Source organism: Pseudophryne corroboree, chromosome 3 (genome assembly GCF_028390025.1).
Source record: "Pseudophryne corroboree isolate aPseCor3 chromosome 3, aPseCor3.hap2, whole genome shotgun sequence".
Taxonomy (NCBI): domain Eukaryota; kingdom Metazoa; phylum Chordata; class Amphibia; order Anura; family Myobatrachidae; genus Pseudophryne; species Pseudophryne corroboree.
The window spans coordinates 518,891,484-518,917,691 of NC_086446.1; the positions used below are offsets into that span (position 1 = coordinate 518,891,484).

A 26,208-nucleotide genomic window follows, 5' to 3' on the forward strand; every position below is an offset into this window, starting at 1 on the left:
CATGATGCGGACCATGTGACCGGAAGTAACGATCCGTGATTTGGAACACATCTGAACCGCAATGAGGAAGTGAGCACACGGCGGACTGGCGGAAGTCTCTGAAAGATGCGGTGTCATGTGACCGGAAGTGACGATCGCGGGAAAGCAGCGCTTTTTGAACATCCTAATGAACATTATCACAGCTGATGCTTATTGAGGACTTTGGGGGGTATATATAGGGGAGGGTTTTTAGTGGTGCACAATCCGCTTTTGACAAAAGTTAAATCCGAAACGCGTTAAGCGGGACTGTGTTTGTATCCTGACGATCTCCTGCACATCTCTTGTACACCGTCTGGAGGGGAGAGCTGTGAGTAATCGGGACTCTGACTTCACCTGCTGTAATTACCATCTCAGCGAGCCAGTGTGGATTTCCTCTTGGGGGATGCGGGATAACGACATGTGATATGTTTTTTTCTTTTATTTAACATGTGAGTGCATTTGTCTTAAAATAAATATCCATTTATGTAAAGGATTGCTGCACTATTGATCTCCAACTTTGTTGCATGTGTGTCGGAGGCAATTTGAACACACATCTTGCAGGTCAAAGGAGAAAATTGGTTTTACTGGTCTTTTTGAAGTCTTCTCTGGGAAAGTCCTTGATTATAAAGAAACCATGATGTGCCTGAAATCTCTGGGACCTTTGTGAATGCGATGTGTTAAAAACAGAATATATCAATATTTTATGAAAAGGATTTCTACACTATTGTGTCTTTCTTTTGTTATATATGTGTGTATTTTGATGTTTTTGCCTATGGGGGATCACAAAAAAACACACATCTTATAGGTTATGACCTTGAAGAAATCAGTATTTTTAATGTGACATGTTAAATCTGGAGCGGTACTCAGCAAGGAAAAGGGGACGGGGAATACCCTCTGCACAAGTTAAAGGTCAATATGTTCTTTTAAATATAAGGAAAGCCCCAAATAATACACATACTCTGGTTAATATACCTAATACTGTATTGGGGGTGCAACCATCAGGGGTATACCTAAAGGTGAACTGTTACGCACCAAAAGGAACTGCTCTGAACCCTCTAATTTCGCTCAAAGGGAACAACAGTTGGTGGATAGATTGAAACAGAGAGGTTATAGTAACAGGATCCTGAAAATAGCTAAACGTGACATCAAGACTTACTCTAGAGAGTCCCTGCTTGCCCCCAAAACTAAACCAGTAAAGGATGAGACAATACGATATATTGGCACCTTCAACAACAAATGGCGCGAGATAAATACCATTCTACAGAAGCATTGGGCAATATTAAAAACAGACGATGATTTAAACGAGATCTTGCCTAATAAGGTTCAAACCAGTTGGAGGAGATCGCGTAATTTGAAGGACCACCTAGTAAGAAGTCATCTACAGTCTCTAAAGAAACCTTTACATCGGAAAAAGGGATCCTTTTGTTGTAGACAGTGCAAAGCTTGCCAATATATGATTCCCAAGACAGAATACAAAGATAAATATGGTGGAAAATGGGAAATTAACAGCTATATTGACTGCACCACAACAGGGGTAGTATATGCCTTAATATGCCCCTGTCAAATGATGTATATTGGCAAAACCATTAGGCCATTGAAAGTAAGAATATTGGAGCACATAGGCAGCATTAGGAATGCAGGACAGGACAAAATGAGATTTAAGACACTAACTCCAGTGGCCAATCACTTTTTACAACATCATGGTGGGATCCCGAAGGATCTTCAAGCTTTCGGCATGAGACACTTCGAATTAAACATCAGAGGGGGAGACTTAGATAGAGATCTTCTCAAATTTGAAAGTAAGATGATCTTTTTGATGGGCTGTCAGCACCCACGAGGATTAAATGAAAATAACAGTTACTTACCCTTTTTGTGAGGGGGGAATCCATAGAGGAGGAGTGATTATACTTTTTGACATCAATTTTTTTATCATCCTTTTGAGGTATTACATATTGAGCTTCTTCTCATGAGGAAGGTCTCTATTTACCTGGAATGAGTCTCAGCATCCATGAGGATTAAATGTAATTGATAGTTACTTACCCTTTTTGTGAGGGGGGAATCTATGGAGGAGGAGTGATTATACTTTTTGACATCAATTTTTGATATATTATATATTGACCCTTTCCGCATGAGAATCCAAAGAAGAGGAGTGATTACATCTTTTGATATCATCCTTTTGATGCATTATATATTGAGCTTCTTCTCATGAGGGGGTTTTCTACTCACCTGGAATGATTCTATAGCTGCATAGGAATACTACTTACCTTTTATACGAGGGGAGAAGAATTATATGTGCATAAAAATGTTACTCACTTTTATGTGAAGGGAGAATCTACATAGAGCTTGGGAAAAGAGCCAAGGGGAAGGATTATATATTTTTATATATCAGTACTCTTTTATTACAATCAGGACGACCATTCCTTTATGTATGAGAGATGCAGAGTGATCTCATAGAGAAAGGATATACACCTATATAGATTATGTATTTATGGGTGTATTTATTGAAGCTCATCCTGTTCATTATTTGTATTATCTAGTAGGGATAGGGCACACACATACTTATGTACTCTGATGGATTTTGACTTATATCGGAGTATACGCAGGAATTTATGTTTAATGTAACATAGATATCATCAACATTTATTCTCTTGAGTAGATAATTTGGGGGACCTATGAAACAAATGGAAGTTATAGAGGATATATATTTATTATATCCTATTTTAATTTAATTAATTTTTCACCAATAAGAAATACACAGGAAAAGGGTACATAATTAATTAATAACCCCAACACATCCTCTTTGGACAAATCCCACATCTTACTCACTGTATATTATACACATTTTACATATCATGCACATTTTGCACACAATATGTTTTCTTTTTAGTGCTGTTTTCCCACATATTTTTATTACTCACCGTTTTGTGTTTTTTATATGTGCACGTGTTATGTTTTTTATTCTCACATATACTAATTTTCAGGAGGCAAATTTGAACACCATACATTACTCATCTCATCACACATTACCACTACATGTCTATTGTTAACACAAATATGCCACATTACATATTTATCACACATCACACACTATGTTTACATTTTAGTGTTATTATTTATATGTTTCACCTATATTATTCAATCACACTTGTGGGACATGAGCAACAAATAGATCATTATGGACATTAAATGAAACATAATGAAATGTAAAAGCTTTACTGTTTCATTATTCCCCTAAATGTATACGCTGATTTACATTCTTATTACCGTGGCGTGCAGTTGCGGAGTTCAGAATATATATGGTTCTTATTGTTTACAAATATATCAGCTTACTGTGGATCACTCTGCATTTATGCGGTTATAAAATGTCATCGCTTCTTCATATGGTATACATCTATACTGGTACCCGGGCTCTGTGGTAAACTAAGCCTTGTTAATTAGACAACATTAGGGAAGTTATAGGAACCCTGACGAGTGTGGAGCGTTATACGATCACATGATATATAATCCCAATATGATTGGTCAGCCTCTCTCTTATAGCCACCTTTGGAAGGCCAATCGTGTTTGCCCTGATGAAGCTGATGTGAAACGTGCACGTTGGGTGTCGTTTCAAAGCGGCACGGATGTGCCTGCTGTAAAAACTCTCACTGTGAAAAAAATGTTGTAAATTAATTAAGAAATAGAAATATATACTATAGGACCAGGATCAATATACTAGAATGGAAAGCTACTCAGAAAATGTTTAATTAATGTGTTGATGTGCTTTAGTTAAAGTATCTAATGTGGATACACGGACCGCTCATACATATAACCACGTTAACTACAAGCGTCTCAGCTGTTAGCAACAGACGCCCGTGAACACTTTGGTCTGTCTGTGTCCTGTATGCTGATTAGTATCAGATCCCAGACGGCATGATAAACCAATGTGCTTTAGCCAAAAAGTACTTGAGGATAATTTCAATGTATGCATACAGACAACCATTATATATTAGGTGTTTTCTTTAATCAATCTATTAGCACCCGATGTAACGGGGCAGTCATTGCCCGTGTGTTTTCTCTATGTACACAGACAGCCTATATACTGAATCACGCTGAATTACTGATCTGTGTGTGTCTCGTATGTTACATACCATTAAATTTTAGATGACACGGAAAGCTATTCAGAAAGTGTTTAATAAATGTATCAACATGCTCTAATTAAAGCATCTGAGGACAACTTTAATGTGGATGTACGGACAGCTCACATATTGAATTACGTTAGTTACAAATGGTTCAGCTGTCAGTAATAGACGCCCGCGGACACTTCGGTCTGTCTGTGTCCTGCATGCTGATTGCTATCAGACCCTAGATAGCATAATAAATCTATGTGCTTTAGCTATAAGTACCTGAGGACAATTTCAATGTATGTATCAATATACTAGAATGGAAAGCTATTTAGAAAGTGTCTAGGTAATGTGATAATGTGCTCCAGTTAAAGTATCTGAGGACAATCATAATGTGGGTACACGGACCGCTCATACATTGAACCACGCTAACTATAAGCGGCTCAGCTGTCAGTAACAGATGTCCGTGGACACTTTGGTTTGTCTGTGTCCTGTATGCTGATTAGTATCAGATCCTAGACGGCATGATAAACTAATGTGCTTTAGTCAAAAAGTACTTGAGGATAACCTTAATGCATGTATACAGACAACCTATATACTGAATCACGCTGAATTACAAGTGGCTCAGCTGTCAATAACAAACGGCCGCGGATACTTTGATCTGTATGTGTCTTGTATGTTACATATCATTAAATTTCAGATGACACGGAAAGCTATTCAGAAAGTGTTTAACAAATGTATCAACATGCTCTAATTAAAGTATTTGGGGACAACTTTAATGTAGATGTATGAACAGCTCACATATTGAATTACGTTAGTTACAAATGGTTCAGCTGTCAGTAATAGACGCCCGTGGACACTTCGGTCTGTCTGTGTCCTGTATGCTGATTACTATCAGACCCTAGACAGCATAATAAATCAATGTGCTGTAGTTATAAGTACCTGAGGACAATTTCAATGTATGTATACAGACAGCCCACATACCGAACCACGCCAAATTACAAGTGGTTCAGCTGTCAGTAACAGACGTCCACGGACACTCTGATCTGTGTGTGTCCCGCATGTTATACACTACTAGATTTCAGATGACACGGAAAGCCATTCAGAAAGTGTTCATAAATGTATCAATGTGTTCTAATTAAAGCATGTAAACATAATCTCAATGTGGATATACGGATAGCTCACATATTGAATTACGCTAGCTACAAACGGCTCAGCTGTTAATAACAGAAGCATGTGGATACTTTAGTCTGTCTGCGTCCTGTATGCTGCCATTCTAATGTATGCATACTGAACTATGCTAAATTATAAGCGGTTCAGCTCTTAGGAACAGACGTCCGAGGACATTCAGATCTGTGTGTGTCCTGTATGTTGTATACCATTAAATTTCAAATGATACAATAAACTATTATGTTTCAGTTGTAGTATCCGAGGACAATTTTGGTGTGTGTGTACGGACAGCTTACCAATATCAGGAAACGCGATTAGCGGTCCCTAAACACATTTATTATTTGGTTTATGAGTATATATGCAGGAGACTTATACTCATATGAAATCTGTCCTCAGTAGTTACAATGCAGCGGTGTTAGTCTCCAATAAAAACCGCAACACTGCCAAACCTGACTAGACACAACGTATCTCTTTTTCAAAAATCTATATACAGTTTTTTCTCAGATGTATGGTGATCCTGGTTCTTATGGATATTCAGTAAAATGACAAACTACACACAGTGAATAGAATTTAATACATTTTGTATTCCTTATAAAGGTATATTTAATTGGAAAATATTATCTCATATATTTCACATCTCTTTTTTATTTGTTGATAATAAAAGTTATATTTTATATTTATTCAAAATATTTAAAATAAAAAATCAAATCAATATTTCTTCTCTTTGTGCGCCAACCAAGAGACAATCCTTTCTATCCCTTTTTCTTGTTCTAAATCTGGAGGGGGCCTAATATATTACTTTGTAAAATTGTGAAAATTTGTGAAGTAGGTGAAACTTCTTTATATTTCTACTGGGCTGACCTCTGGGTCTTATTGCGCACCCTACAACCACTTATCCTCTATTTGTATTGTTAGTGGCCAGGGTAAGCGATTGGAGGCGTGTTGCAGCCACGAGAGTCCGTCACACGGACTTCAGCGGTGCCCTCGTCGGTCCTGCGCTCTACGCTGCCACATAGTCGACTTATGTGAAGGGCCGGGCATGGTGACGCTCCCCACATTTTCACTTAAAATTTACATTGAACAGTATGAGCAAGATGCATGACCGATGACATTGTGAACGTAATACATCCCTCTCAGAAGGAAACACACAGAGAGAAGGCCATAGACTTCTATAGGGCAACACCATCTGTGCCCATTGCATCCAAGCTTTGAAATTACATTCTGGAGCTTGGTGCATTTACGCCGACGGTAAGTGACCAAACCTCTGGAAACTGCATTTTCGGAAGATTGGGGGGTGTTTTTAGCCTTGCTGCATCCCGCCCAGAGTGTGAATATGGTATTTACTGCTGTCATACGGTTTTACATTGCCCAGAGGCTCCCTAATTTGTGACTCCAGTATGTATTTATTTTAATAAAAATGTATAAGATTTAAAGAAAAAGAAGTAGCTTTACTTTTTTATTTGCCCTGGGCGCCAGCCCACCTTGTAACGCCTCTGATCAGGTGTAACGTTTCCCTATTTCTGTCTTCCCCTGATTACTGTTACATTCGATTCTGATCAGGAACAAACTTCCCTTGCATCCATACTTATTGTATTCATTTCCATGTTATGTACTACACCACTAAGTGCACTGACCAGGGGAAACCGGTAATGTGATATGTGTAGGTATGTATCATAGACATTCTCATTCTAGTCACCTCTGTACAGTATATTACCGACTGCTGTACAATGAGGAGGATGCCTACAGTGCAGAAATCATTACATACCTCCCAACATGACCCTCTCCAGGAGGGACACGATGCTCTGCTTCTGGACTTTTCTCTTAATGTATGATTGCCATCACCTGTGTTGAACAGGATAATGGATAAGAAAGGTGTTTCAGCACAGGTGATGGCAATCATAAATTAGGAGGGAAGTCCAGAAGCAGAGCATTGTGTCCCTCCTGGAGAGGGTCATGTTGGGAGGTATGTCATTAACTCATTATACAATGAGGGTTACAGTATGAGAAAGTCAGAGCCTAGGTGGAGATTGGTCAGGAACACAGAATAGGGTGGCTCACACACACACAGTCTGGAGCTGCTGTGTGACAGGCGGGCGCGCTACTACACAGTATACATACACCATAGCAGCGGCAGGCGGACGCGCATCCGACACAGACTACATTGCCCGGCATGCTTTGGGGGATGACGTCACAGTACACAAGCCGGTAGTGCCGGAGCGCAGAGGCCCGGGGCACAGGGGGATGAAGAGACCGGCTACTGGGGAGCAATATGGGCAATATCTTCGGCCGGAAGAGACGGAGCCGGGTCACTGAGCAGGACAAGGCAGTGCTGGTGAGAGTAGTCACAGTGCGACCGACTTCCTACACACACACCCACCCACCCACCACTCCTGGCTCTGTACGCCCGAATTTCACTGCTGCCGCACGCCCGATTATTCACCTGATATTTCTGGTTCACCTTCATGTTACTAATAGCTTTCCTACTGACACCCTCACACCTGACTCACCATGCTCTCCTGCCCCAGCTGCTCACTGCCCCTGCTGCCTACACACCTACCCCAGCCCAGCTTCTGCTGCCTGCTTTTCTATTTTCCACTGACCTGCTTTCCCCGCCTCTGCTGCCTGCCTCACCATGCAGTCCCCGCCTCTGCTGCCTGCCTCACCATGCAGTCCCTGCCTCTGCTGCCTGCCTCACCCTGCATTCCCCGCCTCTGCTGCCTGCTTCACCCTGCATTCCCCGCCTCTGCTGCCTGCCTCACCCTGCATTCCCCGCCTCTGCTGCCTGCCTCACCCTGCATTCCCCGCCTCTGCTGCGTGCCTCGCCCTGCATTCCCCGCCTCTGCTGCGTGCCTCACCCTGCATTCCCCGCCTCTGCTGCCTGCCTCACCCTGCATTCCCACCTCTTCTGCCTGCCTCACCCTGCATTCCCCGCCTCTTCTGCCTGCATTCCCTGCCTCTTCTGCATTCCCCGCCTCTACTGCCTGCCACACCCTGCATTCCCCGCCTCTGCTGCCTGCCACACCCTGCATTCCCGCCTCTGCTGCCTGCCACACCCTGCATTCCCCGCCTCTGCTGCCTGCCACACCCTGCATTCCCGCCTCTTTTGCCTGCATTCCCTGCCTCTTTTGCCTGCATTCCCATCCTCTGCTGCCTGCCTCACGCTGCATTCCCCACCTCTGCTGCCTGCCTCACGCTGCATTCCCCGCCTCTGCTGCCTGCCTCACCCTGCATTCCCCGCCTCTGCTGCCTGCCTCATGCTGCATTCCCACCTCTGCTGCCTGCCTCACGCTGCATTCCCGCCTCTACTGCCTGCCTCACGCTGCATTCCCCGCCTCTGCTGCCTGCCTCATGCTGCATTCCCCGCCTCTGCTGCCTGCCTCACGCTGCATTCCCCGCCTCTGCTGCCTGCCTCACGCTGCATTCCCCGCCTCTGCTGCCTGCCTCACGCTGCATTCCCCGCCTCTGCTGCCTGCCTCACGCTGCATTCCCCGCCTCTGCTGCCTGCCTCACCATGCAGTCCCCGCCTCTGCTGCCTGCCTCACCATGCAGTCCCTGCCTCTGCTGCCTGCCTCACCCTGCATTCCCCGCCTCTGCTGCCTGCTTCACCCTGCATTCCCCGCCTCTGCTGCCTGCCTCACCCTGCATTCCCCGCCTCTGCTGCCTGCCTCACCCTGCATTCCCCGCCTCTGCTGCGTGCCTCGCCCTGCATTCCCCGCCTCTGCTGCGTGCCTCACCCTGCATTCCCCGCCTCTGCTGCCTGCCTCACCCTGCATTCCCACCTCTTCTGCCTGCCTCACCCTGCATTCCCCGCCTCTTCTGCCTGCATTCCCTGCCTCTTCATTCCCCGCCTCTACTGCCTGCCACACCCTGCATTCCCCGCCTCTGCTGCCTGCCACACCCTGCATTCCCGCCTCTGCTGCCTGCCACACCCTGCATTCCCCGCCTCTGCTGCCTGCCACACCCTGCATTCCCGCCTCTTTTGCCTGCATTCCCTGCCTCTTTTGCCTGCATTCCCATCCTCTGCTGCCTGCCTCACGCTGCATTCCCCACCTCTGCTGCCTGCCTCACGCTGCATTCCCCGCCTCTGCTGCCTGCCTCACCCTGCATTCCCCGCCTCTGCTGCCTGCCTCATGCTGCATTCCCACCTCTGCTGCCTGCCTCACGCTGCATTCCCGCCTCTACTGCCTGCCTCACGCTGCATTCCCCGCCTCTGCTGCCTGCCTCATGCTGCATTCCCCGCCTCTGCTGCCTGCCTCACGCTGCATTCCCCGCCTCTGCTGCCTGCCTCACGCTGCATTCCCCGCCTCTGCTGCCTGCCTCACGCTGCATTCCCCGCCTCTGCTGCCTGCCTCATGCTGCATTCCCCGCCTCTGCTGCCTGCCTCACGCTGCATTCCCCGCCTCTGCTGCCTGCCTCACGCTGCATTCCCCGCCTCTGCTGCCTGCCTCACGCTGCATTCTCCGCCTCTGCTGCCTGCCTCACGCTGCATTCCCCGCCTCTGCTGCCTGCCTCACGCTGCATTCCCCGCCTCTGCTGCCTGCCTCACGCTGCATTCCCCGCCTCTGCTGCCTGCCTCACGCTGCATTCCCCGCCTTTGCTGCCTGCCTCACGATGCATTCCCCGCCTCTGCTGCCTGCCTCACGCTGCATTTCCCGCCACTTTTGCCTGCCTCACCGTGCATTCCCTGCCTCGTCCTGCATTCCCTGCCTCTTTTGCCTGCCTCACCCTGCATTCCCTGCCTCGTCCTGCATTCCCCGCCTCTTTTGCCTGCTTCGCCCTGCATTCCCCGCCTCTTTTGCCTGCCTCGCCCTGCATTCCCGTCCTCTGTTGTCTGCCTCACCCTGCATTCCCGTCCTCTGTTGTCTGCCTTACCCTGCATTCCCATCCTCTGTTGTCTGCCTCGCCCTGCATTCCCGTCCTCTGTTGTCTGCCTCACCCTGCATTCCCGTCCTCTGTTGTCTGCCTTACCCTGCATTCCCGTCCTCTGTTGTCTGCCTCACCCTGCATTCCCATCCTCTGCTGCCTGCCTCACTCTGCATTCCCCACCTCTGCTGCCTGCCTCACTCTGCATTCCCGCCTCTGCTGCCTACCCCACCCTGCATTCCCCGCCTCGGCTGCTTGCCTCGCCCTGCAATCCCCGCCTCTGCTGCCTGCCTCGCCCTGCATTCCCCGCCTCTGCTGCCTGCCTCGCCCTGCATTCCCCGCCTCTGCTGCCTGCCTCGCCCTGCATTCCCCGCCTCAGCTGCCTGCCTCGCCTTGTATTCCCCGCCTCTGCTGCCTGCCTCCCCCTGCATTCCCCGCCTCTCCTGCATTCCCCGCCTCTGCTGCCTGCCACACCCTGCATTCCCCGCGTCTGCTGCCTGCATTCCCTGCCTTCCGCCTCTGCTGTCTGCCTCACCCTGCATTCCCCGCCTCTCCTGAATGCCTGAACCTGCATTCCCCGCCTCTGCCGCCTGCCACACCCTGCATTCCCTGCCTCTGCTGCCTGCCTCACCCTGCATTCCCTGCCTCTGCTGCCTGCCTCACCCTGCATTCCCCGCCTCTGCTGCCTGCCTCACCCTGCATTCCCCACCTCTGCTGCCTGCCTCCTCCTGCATTCCCCGCCTCTCCTGAACGCCTCAACCTGCATTCCCTGCCTCTGCTGCCTGCCACACCCTGCATTCCCTGCCTCTGCTGCCTGCCTCACCCTGCATTCCCCGCCTCTGCTGCCTGCCTCACCCTGCATTCCCCGCCTCTGCTGCCTGCCTCACCCTGCATTCCCCGCCTCTGCTGCCTGCCTCACCCTGCATTCCCCGCCTCTGCTGCCTGCCCCACCCTGCATTCCCCGCCTCTGCTGCCTGCCTCACCCTGCATTCCCCGCCTCTGTTGCCTGCCTCACCCTGCATTCCCCGCCTCTGCTGCCTGCCTCACCCTGCATTCCCCGTTTCTGTTGCCTGGTTCACCCTTATTCACCGCCTCTTCTGCCTGCCTCATCCTGATTCACCGCCTCTGCTGCCTGCCTCACCCTGATTCCCGCCTCTGCTGTCTACATTCTCTGCCTCTGTTGCCCTTCCATTTGCCAATCCCTTATCTGCGCCAGTCACTTGCTTAACTGTCTCTGTCTGACCTTCTCTGCTGCTCAACAGCTTGCCTCTCCCTGATATCTGTGTCTTGTCTGTCTGCCTTTTTCTGCAAGTGTACCTCTCTCTGCCTGCTCTCCTCTAAATGCTGCATGCCTACTTTCTCCTTGCTGTCCTTCTGCCTGCCACCCTCTGCTGCCTGATAACTTGACTTTGAATCTTTCTGCCTTGCCCTGTCAGTGTGCCCATTGCCTTTCTTTGCCAGGCTGCTTATTTTTACTGCTTGCCTCACCCTGCTACACACCTGCCCCTCCCAACTACCCTCCTGCACCCCCCTGCCATCCCCCTGTCTGCTGCTCCTTGCCACTCGCCCGCAACTCCCTTTGGCCTACCCCTAATCTGCTGTTGCTTTGGGCTCGCCTGCATCTGCCTATGTTTGCTTTTTTTTATCTTCCACGTGTCTTCATCTCCACAGTGGTGTACAGCGCTGTAGGTGGCTATCCACTATGGGAAAAACCTTCCTTCTTTAGTTAGGCTTTCCTGGCACTTAAGTCCATTGGGTAGTATTCAGCAGCGTTCTCATTAGTCAAATTAAAACCTGTGTATACATACAAGATATCTTCAGTATCAATCTATGGCCATTTACATTATTTGTAAATATGGATGTACACTTGTTTAGCCAATGAATGTTACTCTGTTATACACTTGCCTGGCATGGGCGCATCAGATGCGACCACACCAGCAAGTGTCCAAATAAACAGTGTTAGCAGCAGCAGGGAAGAGAAACTTCCCTCCGCTGCTGCTCTCAGAGGGACCGGTAGGTCCTTCGGTCTCCCTGCACCCTCACCTCAGTGTTGCCATGCTGCTGATCATTGCTGATCGGTCAGCACCCCCCACCCAGCGGCTGCAGGCAATGGCAGCCGCTGGGAAAGTGTAAAACAACCCCCCCAAGCCACCCCCTGTGTACCTGGCAGCTGTCTTGGGGCTGAAAAGTAATGTCGCAATGTTACCGATATTCCCGACCGATGTTCTGATGTTTGAGAAAAATGATTTAAAAAAGAAAATCTTTTTTTTTTTTAAACTAAGATCATTTCTGCTGCGGGGTACACTGGGCTCCACAAGTCTGGACAATGGGGTGTAGAGTAGGATCTTGATCCGAGGCACCAACAGGCTCAAAGCTTTGACTGTTCCCAGAATGCACAGCGCCGCCTCCTATATCACCCCAGCAGTGTGGGCAGCCGGCGCCCACTACCATTAAGGAGACAGTGATCAATCTCCGCACCGTGGAAAGGCCTGGGTAAGCTATATGCACGGGACTGTACTAAGAGCGGCTATAGCTTAAAAGTCACTGCAATCTATATGGAAGCATGTCCATTTAAGCTACCCAGTAAAAGCCTTTATTTTATTTGGATAAAAACTGTGAGCATTTAAGCTTTCCACTAAATGGTGGTCAATTCACATTTATATCACACTCATATCGTTAAAACGTGGATGGACTCTTAAAGGAAACCTGAATGAATCTATATGACTAATCAGCCCATGCATGGAGCTTAATAGAAGAAACATCAGTCAATTATAAATGCTGCTTTTTCCACTGGAATACAGGTGGTCATATTTTTTCCCAGGGAGTCTCTACAATGTGTCTTATATATTGTTACTATTTTAGTTACTAAATGTTTGATACATATTATATGAGTTAACCACATAACAGGATACTTGGTATTCACTGAATTGTGAAAGTTTTTACATCTTTTAAAAATAAATTTTATTAATGCTGTTTAATGGTAGCGCTTCTCTGAGTATTTCTTTGTTCTGTAACTTTTTTTGGTTGAGGATCAGCACCTCAACCTTGGGAAGCTGCAACCAGTGAAACAGTATTTATATTTTAGGTGTCATATAGCCATTAAACTAGCGCCCACCCACCTTTCTTCTTTTTTATCGCTCAGTTTGTCAGTTGGTGCTGCAGTAAGCAGGCACTTAACAGAGGGGCTGCTCCAAGCAGCCCTGAGAAAAGCTTTTTATGGGGTAAAAAGTGAAGCCTTCAAGGGCAGCAGCGGTGGTAAATGTTTTGTGACATTCACTGCTGCAGCTCCAGCTCTCCCCAGTGGCGCTGTACACTCCCGAGCCCTGGTTGCCGGGTACCTACAGCGGAGGCTCCGGTTTACTTCACGTTAGGCACACACTGCTGGGGCTCTCCAGGATCGCGTGGCCGCGCTTCGGGAGGTGGTAAGTGGGTCCCGCTCGCGGGACCCAGTCTTTATCGCGATCCGGCGCGGTCAGTGGGAGGCGGGCCGCGCGCGCTGGCGGTGGACACTGTGGAAGTACAGGCGATCCCACTAGATCACCAGGGCATGGGCGCAGGTCAGGTTTTCTCTTAAAACCGATTTTAATATCGCCCATAGTACCCGGTGGTTTTGCCAGCAAGGGGGATATGGCTTAGACCTGAAGCCATTTCTAGCAAGTGTTCCCGCCCTGGAGCTGCATCTCTGTCTTTCCTCACTCCCTGTCAGTGTCTGCGGCGCCATTACTCCTCAGCTCACTGTTTCTGGGACTGCTTGGGCAAATCCTCCTATGTAAAGCCGCCTGGTTGTCAGCGCTGTGCCTTTACATGACACTTAAGTATTCTACCTGCCTTTTTAGTCAGTGTTAGTTAAGAAAGAGCGCATTTAGTCAGGGGTTTATAGTACAATTACCCTATGATATACATCCAGTTTCTTACTGTGTACTGTTATATCTATTGTTATATAGCTGTGTAAGCTAGTCCAGTGCAGTATTATTGTCTGTAATAACCTCTGCATTGTACAAACTGTGACTATTTGTGTGTGCATTGATAGCTGAGTGGTGTCCATCTCATGTCTTTCACTCAACTTGCTATCCCTATATTCTATAACCTGAGGGGGCTTGGTGCGTCAGGTGGTATTTAATATAGGATTTTCACAAAGATATACTGTATTACGTATTTTTCTCTGTGATTTAGTCACCATATCGCTCCTTTATCTCTGCTGGTGCTGACTACACTGCGCAGGGGTTTGGGTTTAGGGATATAGTGCTGCTAATAATTGTACTGTGTTACCTCATACTGCAAGTTATATCATGTCTGCTTCTGAGGGTAACGGTTCTGGGGCGGAACACACTGCTGGTGTTGCTGAAGCCACAGGCACATATGGGGGGAATATAGCAGCTGTGGGCTCTGGTTCTGGGGGCTCCTTGCTCCCCAGTGGGACTGTGGCAACGGAGGCACATACTGACCCTCCGTGGGCTGCTTTTTCCACGCTTCTGCATACGCTAGTTCATAAACTAACACCCCCTATGGGACCCCCAATGCCGGTACAACCGTATGTGGTCCCTGCAGCTAACCCGCCGTGGGCGGACGATTTATCTGCTCAAGTAAAGAAGTTGAACCAGTCCCTGACTACTAAAAAGTCTGACCAACGCTCGCCTAAATCCAAGAGGTCCTCTAAGCGAGCGCTCGTTTCCTCACAATCCACTGCTGTCACTGACACCTCGTCTGATGAAGACGGCACTTACACTGACCCCACAGGTTCTGACTCAGATACGGCTGATGGGGAGGGTAGTTCACATGTGGATGTTCCTGATCTTTTGGAGGCTATTAAGTTAATTCTGCAGATTACGGATGATCCCGAGCCATCCGTTCCTCCTAAGAAACCAGATAGGTTCAAGCGTCAGAAGGTGATTAAACAAGTTTTACCTCACTCTGACCACCTAGTGGATATAGGTCAGGAACCCTGGCAAAGCCCGGGTACGAAGTTTGTGCCTCAAAAGAAGATGCTGGCTCGCGGGGGGCGCCAGAGCTGTTTTAAGAATTGGGAAACGCCTCCTCCAGTAGACTCTCGCATGTGGCTAGGATGGTGGTTTCCTCAGCTCTACCTGTCACTACCGTCACGTCTCTAAAAGAGCCTGCAGATAAATGTGTCGAGGGTTGTCTAAAAGCGATTTACACCCTCACGGGTGCTGCACAAAGGCCCACTATTGCAGCTACATGGGCGGCAGAGGCTATTGAAGCATGGGCCTTGGAGTTAGAAGCTGAAATCTCCTCTGACCATGCTAGACAATGCTTGTCATATATTGTCACAGCTTCTCGCTATATTAAAGAGGCGGCTTCTGATGCCGGTATCCTAGCAGCCAAGGCCTCTACTACGTCAGTCCTGGCTCGCAGGATATTGTGGCTGAGATCCTGGTCTGTGGATCTGGACTCTAGAAAAACCCCGGAGGTACTCCCTTTCAAGGGGGATATTCTGTTTGGGGAGGACTTAAATAAGATAGTGGCTGCCAAAACTGCCTGTCTGCCTAATACAGCTCCTTCTGTGTCGAAGGCCAAAGGCACTTCCTTTCGCCCCTTTCGTCCTTCAGGTAAAGCAAAAGGTCAGGCGTACCATAAGCAGGCCCGCACTTCCAAACCTGGTAAGCCGAAGCCCAAAAGAGCCTGGGCTGCCCGTCAGCCAGCAGCCAAGACCGATAAGCCTGCCACATGATGGGGCGGGCCTCCCCTGGGGGATCCCAGGGTTGGGGGCCGGCTTCTAGGGTATACCCAGGAATGGTTGAAGACCACTTCAGATGCCTGGGTACGGGAAGTCGTCACTCGAGGTTACGCCATAGCCTTCAAAAACCGCCCCCCTCATCGATTTTGCCAGACAGACGTCCCGTCGGACCAGACAAAGGCAAACACTCTGCATTCGGTGGTACAGACCCTCCTGGATACAGGAGTCGTAGTACTATTCTCTGCTGTTTCTAGTCCCGAAACCGAATGGGTCCTCCCGGCCCATTCTTAACCTCAAGGCACTGAACAAGTTTGTGAAGGTTTCCAAGTTCCGTATGGAAACCCTTCGCTCTATAGTTCTTGCCTTGGAACCTGGGGACTACATGTTCTCCCTGGACATACAGGATGCTTACCTGCATATTCCTATAGCAGTGTCACATCAACAATACCTGAGGTTTGCTATTGCCAACCTCCATTACCAGTTTCGGGCGTTACCTTTTGGTTTAAAAACGGCTCTGCAAGTCTTCACCAAAGTTATGGCGGTGATGACGGTGGTACTCCGCCGTCAAGGGGTCAGGATACTGCCGTATCTGGATGACTTGTTAATCCTGGTAAATTCCCCAGATCTTCTCCTGCGTCATCTGGATATGACGGGTCGGTTTCTACAAGCCCACGGGTGGCTCATCAACTGGAAGAAATCCTCCCTGGTCCCTGCTCAGAGCATGGTGCATCTGGGAGCGCTGTTGGACACTCGCAACCAGAGGTTGTTCTTGTCTCAGGAGAAAGTCCTGAAACTTCAGGACAGGATTCGTTGCTTCCTTTCTCGTCCACAAGTGTCGATACATTCGGCAATGCAGGTGCTGGGCCTCATGGTGTCCGCATTCGACATGGTGGATTATGCTCAATTCCATTCTCGCCCCCTCCAGAAGCTGATTCTAGCCAAGTGGGACGGCCTGCCTCACCGGATCAGGTCTCAAATGATCTCTTTGACTCCGGAGGTCCGTCTGTCACTGCTCTGGTGGCTCCAGGACCGACAATTGTGCAGAGGCCGTCCCTTCTGGATATCCAACTGGGTCCTGTTGACGACAGATGCCAGTCTAAGAGGTTGGGGCGCAGTGCTGGAGCAGCACTCCTTGCAGGGTCGGTGAACCAAGGAGTAATCTCTCCTCTCGATCAACATTCTGGAATTGCGGGCGGTCTTCAATGCGTTGAACCTAGCCCAGCATTTGATTCAGAACCGTCCTGTTCAAGTACAGTCTGACAACGCCACCACAGTGGCTTACATAAATCATCAAGGCGGCACTCGAAGCTGTTTGGCAATGAAGGAAGCCTCACGGATTCTACGTTGGGCAGAACGCCATCTACCGGCAATATTCATTCCGGGAGTCCTGAATTGGGAAGCGGACTTTCTCAGTCGTCAGGACGTACATGCCGGCGAGTGGGGCCTCCATCCAGAAGTGTTTCAACTCCTCGTGGAAAGGTGGGGTCTTCCAGATGTGGATCTGATGGCGTCTCGACACAATCACAAGGTTCCGGTCTTCAGAGCAAGGACAAGGGATCCTCAAGCAGCATTCGTGGATGCGCTGGCAGTGCCGTGGAGGTTTCGACTGCCGTACGTGTTCCCTCCGGTGTCACTCCTGCCCAGGGTAATTCGGAAGTTCAAGCAAGAAAAAGGAAATCTGCTTCTCATAGCTCCGGCGTGGCCCAGACGGCACTGGTTCTCAGACCTGCAAGGCCTATCGTCAGAGAGTCCACTTCTACTTCCACAACGCCCAGACCTCCTCGTTCAGGGCCCCTGTGTCTACCAGGACCTAGCCTGGCTGTCTTTGACGGCGTGGCTCTTGAAGCTTCCGTCTTAAGAGCTAAAGGTTTTTCTGAAGAGGTCATTAAAACTATGTTGCGGGCCCGGAAACCGGCCTCTGCTTGGATTTACCATCGGGTCTGGCATTCCTACTTTGTTTGGTGCGCATCTAACCATTATGACGCTTCCAAGTTTAGTACAGCCAAACTTTTGGCTTTTCTACAGCAGGGCCTAGATTTAGGCCTGCGTCTGGCTTCCCTCAAGGTTCATATTTCTGCCTTGTCGGTGTGGTTTCAGAGAAAAATTGCGACTTTACCTGATGTTCATACTTTCACTCAGGGTGTGTTGCGTATCCAACCTCCCTATGTTCCGCCTGTGGCTCCTTGGGACTTGTCAGTGGTTTTGGAGGCGTTGCAGGAGCCTCCATTTATAAATAAAGGATTACATATAAATAAAGGATAATAATAATAATAAATAATAATTTGAACCTCTTGGTTCAGCTGACCTTAAGTGGCTTTCCCTTAAGGTGGTGTTCTTGCTGGCTATTGCCTCTGCTAGAAGAGTGTCGGATTTGGGTGCCTTGTCTTGTAGTTCCCCATATCTGATTTTTCACCGTGACCGGGCGGTTCTTAGGACTCGTCCCGGATATTTACCTAAGGTGGTTTCTTCGTTCCACCTTAATCAGGAGATTGTGGTTCCAGCTTTTCTCTCTCCTGATTTGTCTCCCAAAGAGCGGTCTTTGGATGTGGTACGGGCTCTCCGTATCTATGTGAAGAGAACTGCTTCTATTCGAAAGTCTGATTCTCTCTTTTTTTTTTTTTTTGTTTGGATTTCACAAACGTGGCTGGCCTGCTCACAAGCAGACCCTGGCCAGGTGGATTAGAATGGTGATTGCGCATGCTTATGTGAAGGCTGGTCTGTCAGCTCCTGTTCACATTACGGCCCATTCTACTCGGTCTGTTGGACCTTCTTGGGCGGCCCAACGTGGTGCGACCCTTGATCAATTGTGCAAGGTGGCTACGTGGTCCTCCGGGAACAAGTTCATAAGGTTCTATGCCTTCGATACTGCCGCTTCCCAGGATGCTTCCTTTGGACGCCGGGTTCTTGTGCCCGCTACAGTGCGTCCCCTCCCATAAGGAACTGCTTTAGGACATCCCCATTGTCCAGACTTGTGGAGCCCAGTGTACCCCGCAGCAGAAAACGAGTTTTATGGTAAGAACTTACCCTTGTTAAAACTCTTTCTGCGAGGTACACTGGGCTCCACAAGGTGCCCACCCTGACGCACTTAGCTTCTTTGGGTTGATATGGCATTAGCCGCTGACACTTCTCTTGTCGTGAGAGTGTGCTGTATGTGGCTACTAATCGTTGTCGTCTCTTTTCCTGCTACTGCATTGGGCTGGTTAACTAAACTGAGCTCCTGTGCTGGGAGGTGGGGTGATATAGGAGGCGGCGCTGTGCATTCTGGGAACAGTCAAAGCTTTGAGCCTGTTGGTGCCTCGGATCAAGATCCTACTCTACACCCCATTGTCCCATTGTCCAGACTTGTGGAGCCCAGTGTACCTCGCAGAAAGAGTTTTAACAAGGGTAAGTTCTTACCATAAAACTCGTTTTTGGATAAGGTTAAATTTGTGTTCTTTACCTAATTCACTCATTTAAAAAAATGACAATTTTGAAGCGTTTTTTGGGTTAAAAAATCGTCGGTTAAGTGGTTAATATACATGAATGGCCCGCTGCAGAAATCCAGTTTTAGAGGCTTGGCTAACCATTAGTGCATGGTATGGGCCTCTTGATAAATAATATATATAGTATACTGTTGGTGCATGCATTCTAATGCACCAGATTAATACCAGCAATGCTTTGTAGAAAATACAGCATAATCCTATGGAGTATAATGTCTCATATGGGGATGTAGTTATGTTGCTAGCGGTCAGGATACTGATGCCGGAATCCCGACCACTGACAATACCACCATCCGGAATCCCGGTCAACAGGGGCTTTTCCCACTCATGGGTGTCGCGACACCCATAGAGTGAGTATAAAACCTGTGGCAAGCGCAGAGAGTCACCGATCCCCAGTGCGGCGAGCGCAGCAAGCCTACAAAGGGCTTTGTTGCACTCGCCCCCCTGCCGGCATTCTAGCGGCTGGGATCCCGGCTGACGGCATCCCAACCCCTCATATGCATAATGTATAATTCAAGTGTACAATCTGGAACCTTATTCTTAAAGGAGGAGGTGGGGCCCACCAGGGTTTCACTGTACCCCTGTGGGCCAGTCTGACCCTGGTCCCTTGTATGTTTCGCTAATATTAATCTTTTACTAATGCTCAACACAGTGGTTCTCAAACTGTGTGCCGTGGCTCCCTGGGGTGCCTTGGGACACTTGCAGGGTTGCCCTGGGTTAGTGGTCCAGGACCAATTCAGATTATATATGGTCAATGTAATAAGCAAAACCAGTGCTGGTGCTGACAATCATGCAATATGTGGACAAACAGAAGCGAATCGTGTCCTCACAACATAACTGAACCTAGAGATGACATATAAACACATTTTACTTAATTTAATATTTCTCTCTAAATTTCTCAATAACTAAGTTTTTCTCTAGGGGTGCTGTGAAAAAAATTCTGATACTCTAGGGTGCCGTGATACAAAAAAGTTTGGGAACCACTGGCTTAACTGCTTCTATTCAAATTCCATAAATTGTATCCAACACTTAGTTATTTCCGTATAAATGTAGGAAGCCAGCTCCTTCATATTGTCTTGTAGTTACCCGCACCATCTGTGTGACACTTTGTTACAATAGCAATCCCAACCATTATTTGCATTCATGTATTTCTCACTTTTCGCATTTGAATGGGAGAAGTAATACTCCTTTTTTCAAATGGTTTTATAAATTCCCCTGTATTGACTAAATTATTGTCTAATATCCCTTTCTCTAACGTCCTAAGTGGATGCTGGGGACTCCGTAAGGACCATGGGGAATAGCGGCTCCGCAGGAGACTGGGCACAACTATAAAGAAAGCTTTAGACTACTGGTGTGCACTGGCTCCTCCCACTATGACCCTCCTCCAGACTTCAGTTAGTATCTTGTGCCCGGCTGAGCTGGATGCACACTAGGGGCTCTCCTGAGCTCCTAGAAAGAAAGTATATTTAGGTTTTTTATTTTACAGTGAGATCTTCTGGCAACAGACTCACTGCAGCGAGGGAATAAGGGGAGAAGAAGCGAACCTACCTAACAGGTGGTAGTTTGGGCTTCTTAGGCTACTGGACACCATTAGCTCCAGAGGGATCGACCGCAGGACCCGACCTTGGTGTTCGTTCCCGGAGCCGCGCCACCGTCCCCCTTACAGAGCCAGAAGCATGAAGAGGTCCGGAAAATCGGCGGCAGAAGACTTCGGTCTTCACCAAGGTAGCGCACAGCACTGCAGCTGTGCGCCATTGCTCCTCATGTACACCTCACACTCCGGTCACTGATGGGTGCAGGGCGCTGGGGGGGGCGCCCTGAGGGCAATATATGACACCTTGGCTGGCAAATCTACATCATATATAGTCCTAGAGGCTATATAGATGTAAAAATACCCCTGCCAGTATTCCAGAAAAAGCGGGAGAAGTCCGCCGGAAAGGGGGCGGGGCCATCTCCCTCAGCACACTGGCGCCATTTTTCCCTCACAGCTCCGCTGGAAGGAAGCTCCCTGGCTTTCCCCTGCAGTCTGCAAGCTACAGAAGGGTAAAAAAGAGAGGGGGGGCACTAAATTTAGGCGCAGGATATATATATATATATATATATATATATATATAAAAAGCAGCTATAAGGGAAAACACTCATTTATAGTGGGATCCCTGTGTTATATAGCGCTCTGGTGTGTGCTGGCATACTCTCTCTCTGTCTCCCCAAAGGGCTTTGTGGGGTCCTGTCCTCTGTCAGAGCATTCCCTGTGTGTTTGCGGTGTGTCGGTACGGCTGTGTCGACATGTTTGATGAGGAGGCTTATGTGGAGGCGGAGCAGATGCCTGTAAATGTGATGTCACCCTCTGCGGGGTCGACACCTGAGTGGATGGTGCTGTGGAAGGAATTACGTGACAGTGTCAACTCCTTGCATAAAAGGTTTGACGACATACCAAATGTGGGACAGCCGGCTTCTCAGCCTGTGCCTGCCCAGGCGTCTCAAAAGCCATCAGGGGCTCTAAAACGCCCGCTACCTCAGATGGCAGACACAGATGTCGACACGGATACTGACTCCAGTGTCGACGACGATGAGACTAATGTAACTTCCAGTAGGGCCACACGTTACATGATTGAGGCAATGAAAAATGTGTTGCACATTTCTGATGTTACCCCCGGTACCACAAAAAAGGGTATTATGTTTGGAGAGAAAAAACTACCAGTAGCTTTTCCTCCATCTGAGGAGTTAAATGAAGTGTGTGAAGAAGCGTGGGCTTTCCCTGATAAGAAGCTGGTAATTTCTAAGAGGTTACCAATGGCGTACCCTTTCCCGCCAGAGGATAGGTCACGTTGGGAAACATCCCCTAGAGTGGATAAAGCGCTCACACGCTTGTCAAAGAAGGTGGCACTACCGTCTCCGGATACGGCTGCCCTGAAGGAATCTGCTGATAGAAAGCAGGAGGCTATCCTGAAATCTATATATACACACACAGGTGTTATACTGAGACCAGCTATTGCTTCAGCATGGATGTGCAGTGCTGCAGCTGCATGGTCAGATTCCCTGTCAGAAAATATTGATACCCTAGACAGGGACACTATATTGCTAACCGTAGAGCATATAAAAGATGCACTTTTATACATGAGGGATGCACAGAGGGATATTTGCCGGCTGGCATCTAAAATTAGTGCAATGTCCATTTCTGCCAGGAGAGGGTTATGGACTCGGCAGTGGACAGGTGATGCAGATTCCAAAAGGCACATGGAAGTTCTGCCTTATAAGGGTGAGGAGTTGTTCGGGGATGGTCTCTCGGACCTCGTTTCCACAGCAACAGCTGGGAAGTCTACGTTTTTACCCCATGTTCCCTCACAGCCAAAGAAAGCACCGTATTATCAGGTACAGTCCTTTCGGCCCAATAGGGGCAAGCGGGTTAAAGGCGCGTCCTTTCTGCCCAGAGGCAGAGGTAGGGGAAAAAAGCTGCAGCATACAGCCAGTTCCCAGGAGCAAAAGTCCTCCCCCGCTTCCTCTAAGTCCACAGCATGACGCTGGGGCTCCACAGGCGGAGCCAGGTATGGTGGGGGCCCGTCTCAAATATTTCAGCAATCAGTGGGCTCGCTCACGAGTGGATCCCTGGATTTTTCAGATAGTATCTCAGGGGTACAAGCTGGAATTTGAGACGTCTCCCCCCCCCCCCCCCCGCCGTTTCCTCAAATCTGCCTTGCCAACCACTCCCTCAGGCAGGGAAGCAGTGTTACAGGCAATTCACAAGCTGTATTCACAACAGGTGATAGTAAAGGTACCCCTACTTCAACAAGGACGGGGTTACTATTCCACAATGTTTGTGGTACCGAAACCGGACGGTTCGGTGAGACCCATTTGAAATTTGAAATCCTTGAACACATATATAAAAAAAATTCAAGTTCAAGATGGAATCGCTCAGGGCGGTTATTGCAAGCCTGGACGAGGGGGATTACATGGTATCACTGGACATCAAGGATGCTTACCTGCATGTCCCCATTTACCATCCTCACCAGGAGTACCTCAGATTTGTGGTACAGGATTGTCATTACCAATTCCAGACGTTGCCGTTCGGTCTATCCACGGCTCCGAGGGTCTTTACCAAGGTAGTAAAGAAGGGAGTTTTAATTATCCCGTACTTGGACGATCTCCTGATAAAGGCGAGGTCCAGAGAGCAGTTGTTGGTCGGGGTAGCACTATCTCGGGAGGTGCTACAACAGCACGGCTGGATTCTAAACATTCCAAAGTCACAGCTGGTCCCTACGACACGTCTACTGTTCCTGGGGATGGTTCTGGACACAGAACAGAAAAAAGTGTTTCTCCCGGAGGAGAAGGCCAAGGAGCTGTCATCTCTAGTCAGAGGCCTCCTAAAACCAAAACAGGTGTTGGTGCATCACTGCACGCGGATCCTGGGAAAGATGGTAGCTTCCTACGAAGCAATTCCATTCGGCAGGTTTCATGCAAGAACCTTTCAGTGGGACCTGTTGGACAAGTGGTCCGGGTCGCATCTTCAGATGCATCAGCTGATAACCCTGTCTCCAAGGATAAGGGTGTCTCTGCTGTGGTGGCTGCAGAGTGCTCATCTTCAAGAGGGCCGCAGATTCAGCATACAGGACTGGGTCCTGGTGACCACGGATGCCAGCCTTCGAGGCTGGGGGGCAGTCACACAGGGAAGAAACTTCCAAGGACTATGGTCAAGTCAGGAGACTTCCCTGCACATAAATATTCTGGAACTGAGGAACATTTACAATGCCCTAAGTCAGGCAAAAACCCTGCTTCAAAACCAGCCGGTACTGATCCAGTCAGACAACATCACGGCGGTCGCCCATGTAAACCGACAGGGCGGCACGAGAAGCAGGACGGCAATGGCAGAAGCCACAAGGATTCTCCGATGGGCAGAAAATCACGTGTTAGCACTGTCAGCAGTGTTCATTCCGGGAGTGGACAACTGGGAAGCAGACTTCCTCAGCAGGCACGACCTCCACCCGGGAGAGTGGGGACTTCATCCAGAAGTCTTTCAAATGATTGTAAACCGTTGGGAAAGGCCACAGGTGGACATGATGGCGTCCCGCCTCAACAAAAAGCTAGAAAAGTACTGCGCCAGGTCAAGGGACCCGCAGGCGATAGCTGTGGACGCTCTAGTGACACCGTGGGTGTACCGGTCGGTTTATGTGTTCCCTCCTCTTCCTCTCATACCAAAGGTACTGAGGATAATAAGGAGAAGAGGAGTAAGAACTATACTCATTGTTCCGGATTGGCTAAGAAGAGCTTGGTACCCGGAACTTCAAGAAATGATCTCAGGGGACCCATGGCCTCTACCGCTCAGACAAGAACTGCTGCAGCAGGGGCCCTGTCTGTTCCAAGACTTACCGCGGCTGCGTTTGACGGCATGGCGGTTGAACACCGGATCCTGAAGGAAAAGGGCATTCCGGAGGAAGTCATTCCTACGCTGATTAAAGCTAGGAAAGAAGTAACCGCAAACCATTATCACCGCATATGGCGAAAATATGTTGCGTGGTGTGAGGCCAGGAAGGCCCCAACGGAGGAATTTCAGCTGGGCCGTTTCCTGCACTTCCTACAGTCAGGGGTGACTATGGGCCTTAAATTGGGTTCCATTAAGGTCCAGATTTCGGCTCTATCGATTTTCTTCCAGAGAGAACTGGCTTCACTACCTGCAATTCAGACTTTTGTTAAGGGAGTGCTGCATATTCAGCCCCCTTTTGTGCCTCCAGTGGCACCTTGGGATCTCAACGTGGTGTTGGATTTCCTAAAGTCACATTGGTTTGAGCCACTGAAAACCGTGGATTTGAAATATCTCACGTGGAAAGTGGTCATGTTGTTGGCCTTAGCTTCGGCCAGGCGTGTATCAGAATTGGCGGCTTTGTCATGTAAAAGCCCTTATCTGATTTTCCATATGGATAGGGCAGAATTGAGGACTTGTCCCCAGTTTCTCCCCAAAGTGGTATCAGCGTTTCATCTGAACCAACCTATCGTGGTGCCTGCGGCTACAAATGACTTGGAGGCTTCCAAGTTGTTGGACGTAGTCAGGGCCCTGAAAATCTATGTTTCCAGGACAGCTGGAGTCAGAAAGACTGACTCGCTCTTTATCCTGTATGCGCCCAACAAGTTGGGTGCACCTGCTTCAAAGCAGACTATTGCTCGCTGGATCTGTAGTACGATTCAGCTTGCACATTCTGCGGCTGGACTGCCGCATCCTAAATCGGTGAAAGCCCATTCCACAAGGAAGGTGGGCTCTTCTTGGGCGGCTGCCCGAGGGGTCTCGGCTCTTCAACTTTGCCGAGCAGCTACTTGGTCGGGGTCAAACACGTTTGCTAAATTCTACAAGTTTGACACCCTGGCTGAGGAGGACCTAGAGTTTGCCCATTCGGTGCTGCAGAGTCATCCGCACTCTCCCGCCCGTTTGGGAGCTTTGGTATAATCCCCATGGTCCTTACGGAGTCCCCAGCATCCACTTAGGACGTTAGAGAAAATAAGAATTTACTCACCGGTAATTCTATTTCTCGTAGTCCGTAGTGGATGCTGGGCGCCCATCCCAAGTGCGGGTTGTCTGCAATACTTGTATATAGTTATTGCTTAACTAAAGGGTTATTGTTGAGCCATCTGTTGAGAGGCTCAGTTGTTATCATACTGTTAACTGGGTATTGTATCACGAGTTATACGGTGTGATTGGTGTGGCTGGTATGAGTCTTACCCGGGATTCAAAATCCTTCCTTATTGTGTCATCTCTTCCGGGCACAGTATCCTAACTGAAGTCTGGAGGAGGGTCATAGTGGGAGGAGCCAGTGCACACCAGTAGTCTAAAGCTTTCTTTATAGTTGTCAAAGAAATTGTTCTATCAATACGATAAAAGGATCGGGCGCTTGTATGT

At 48.5% G+C, this 26,208-nt stretch overlaps 1 protein-coding gene across 1 annotated transcript in view; it reads left to right on the plus strand.

Moving 5' to 3' along the window:
- Positions 1-7,433: 7,433 nt before the first annotated feature.
- Positions 7,434-26,208, plus strand: part of CHMP6 (charged multivesicular body protein 6) — a 128,528-nt gene continuing 109,753 nt past the window's right edge. Inside the window, exon 1 of the mRNA XM_063961085.1 lies at positions 7,434-7,620. Coding sequence (XP_063817155.1) covers positions 7,558-7,620 — 63 coding nt within the window. The 5' untranslated portion in view covers positions 7,434-7,557. The remainder of the gene's footprint in view (positions 7,621-26,208) is intronic.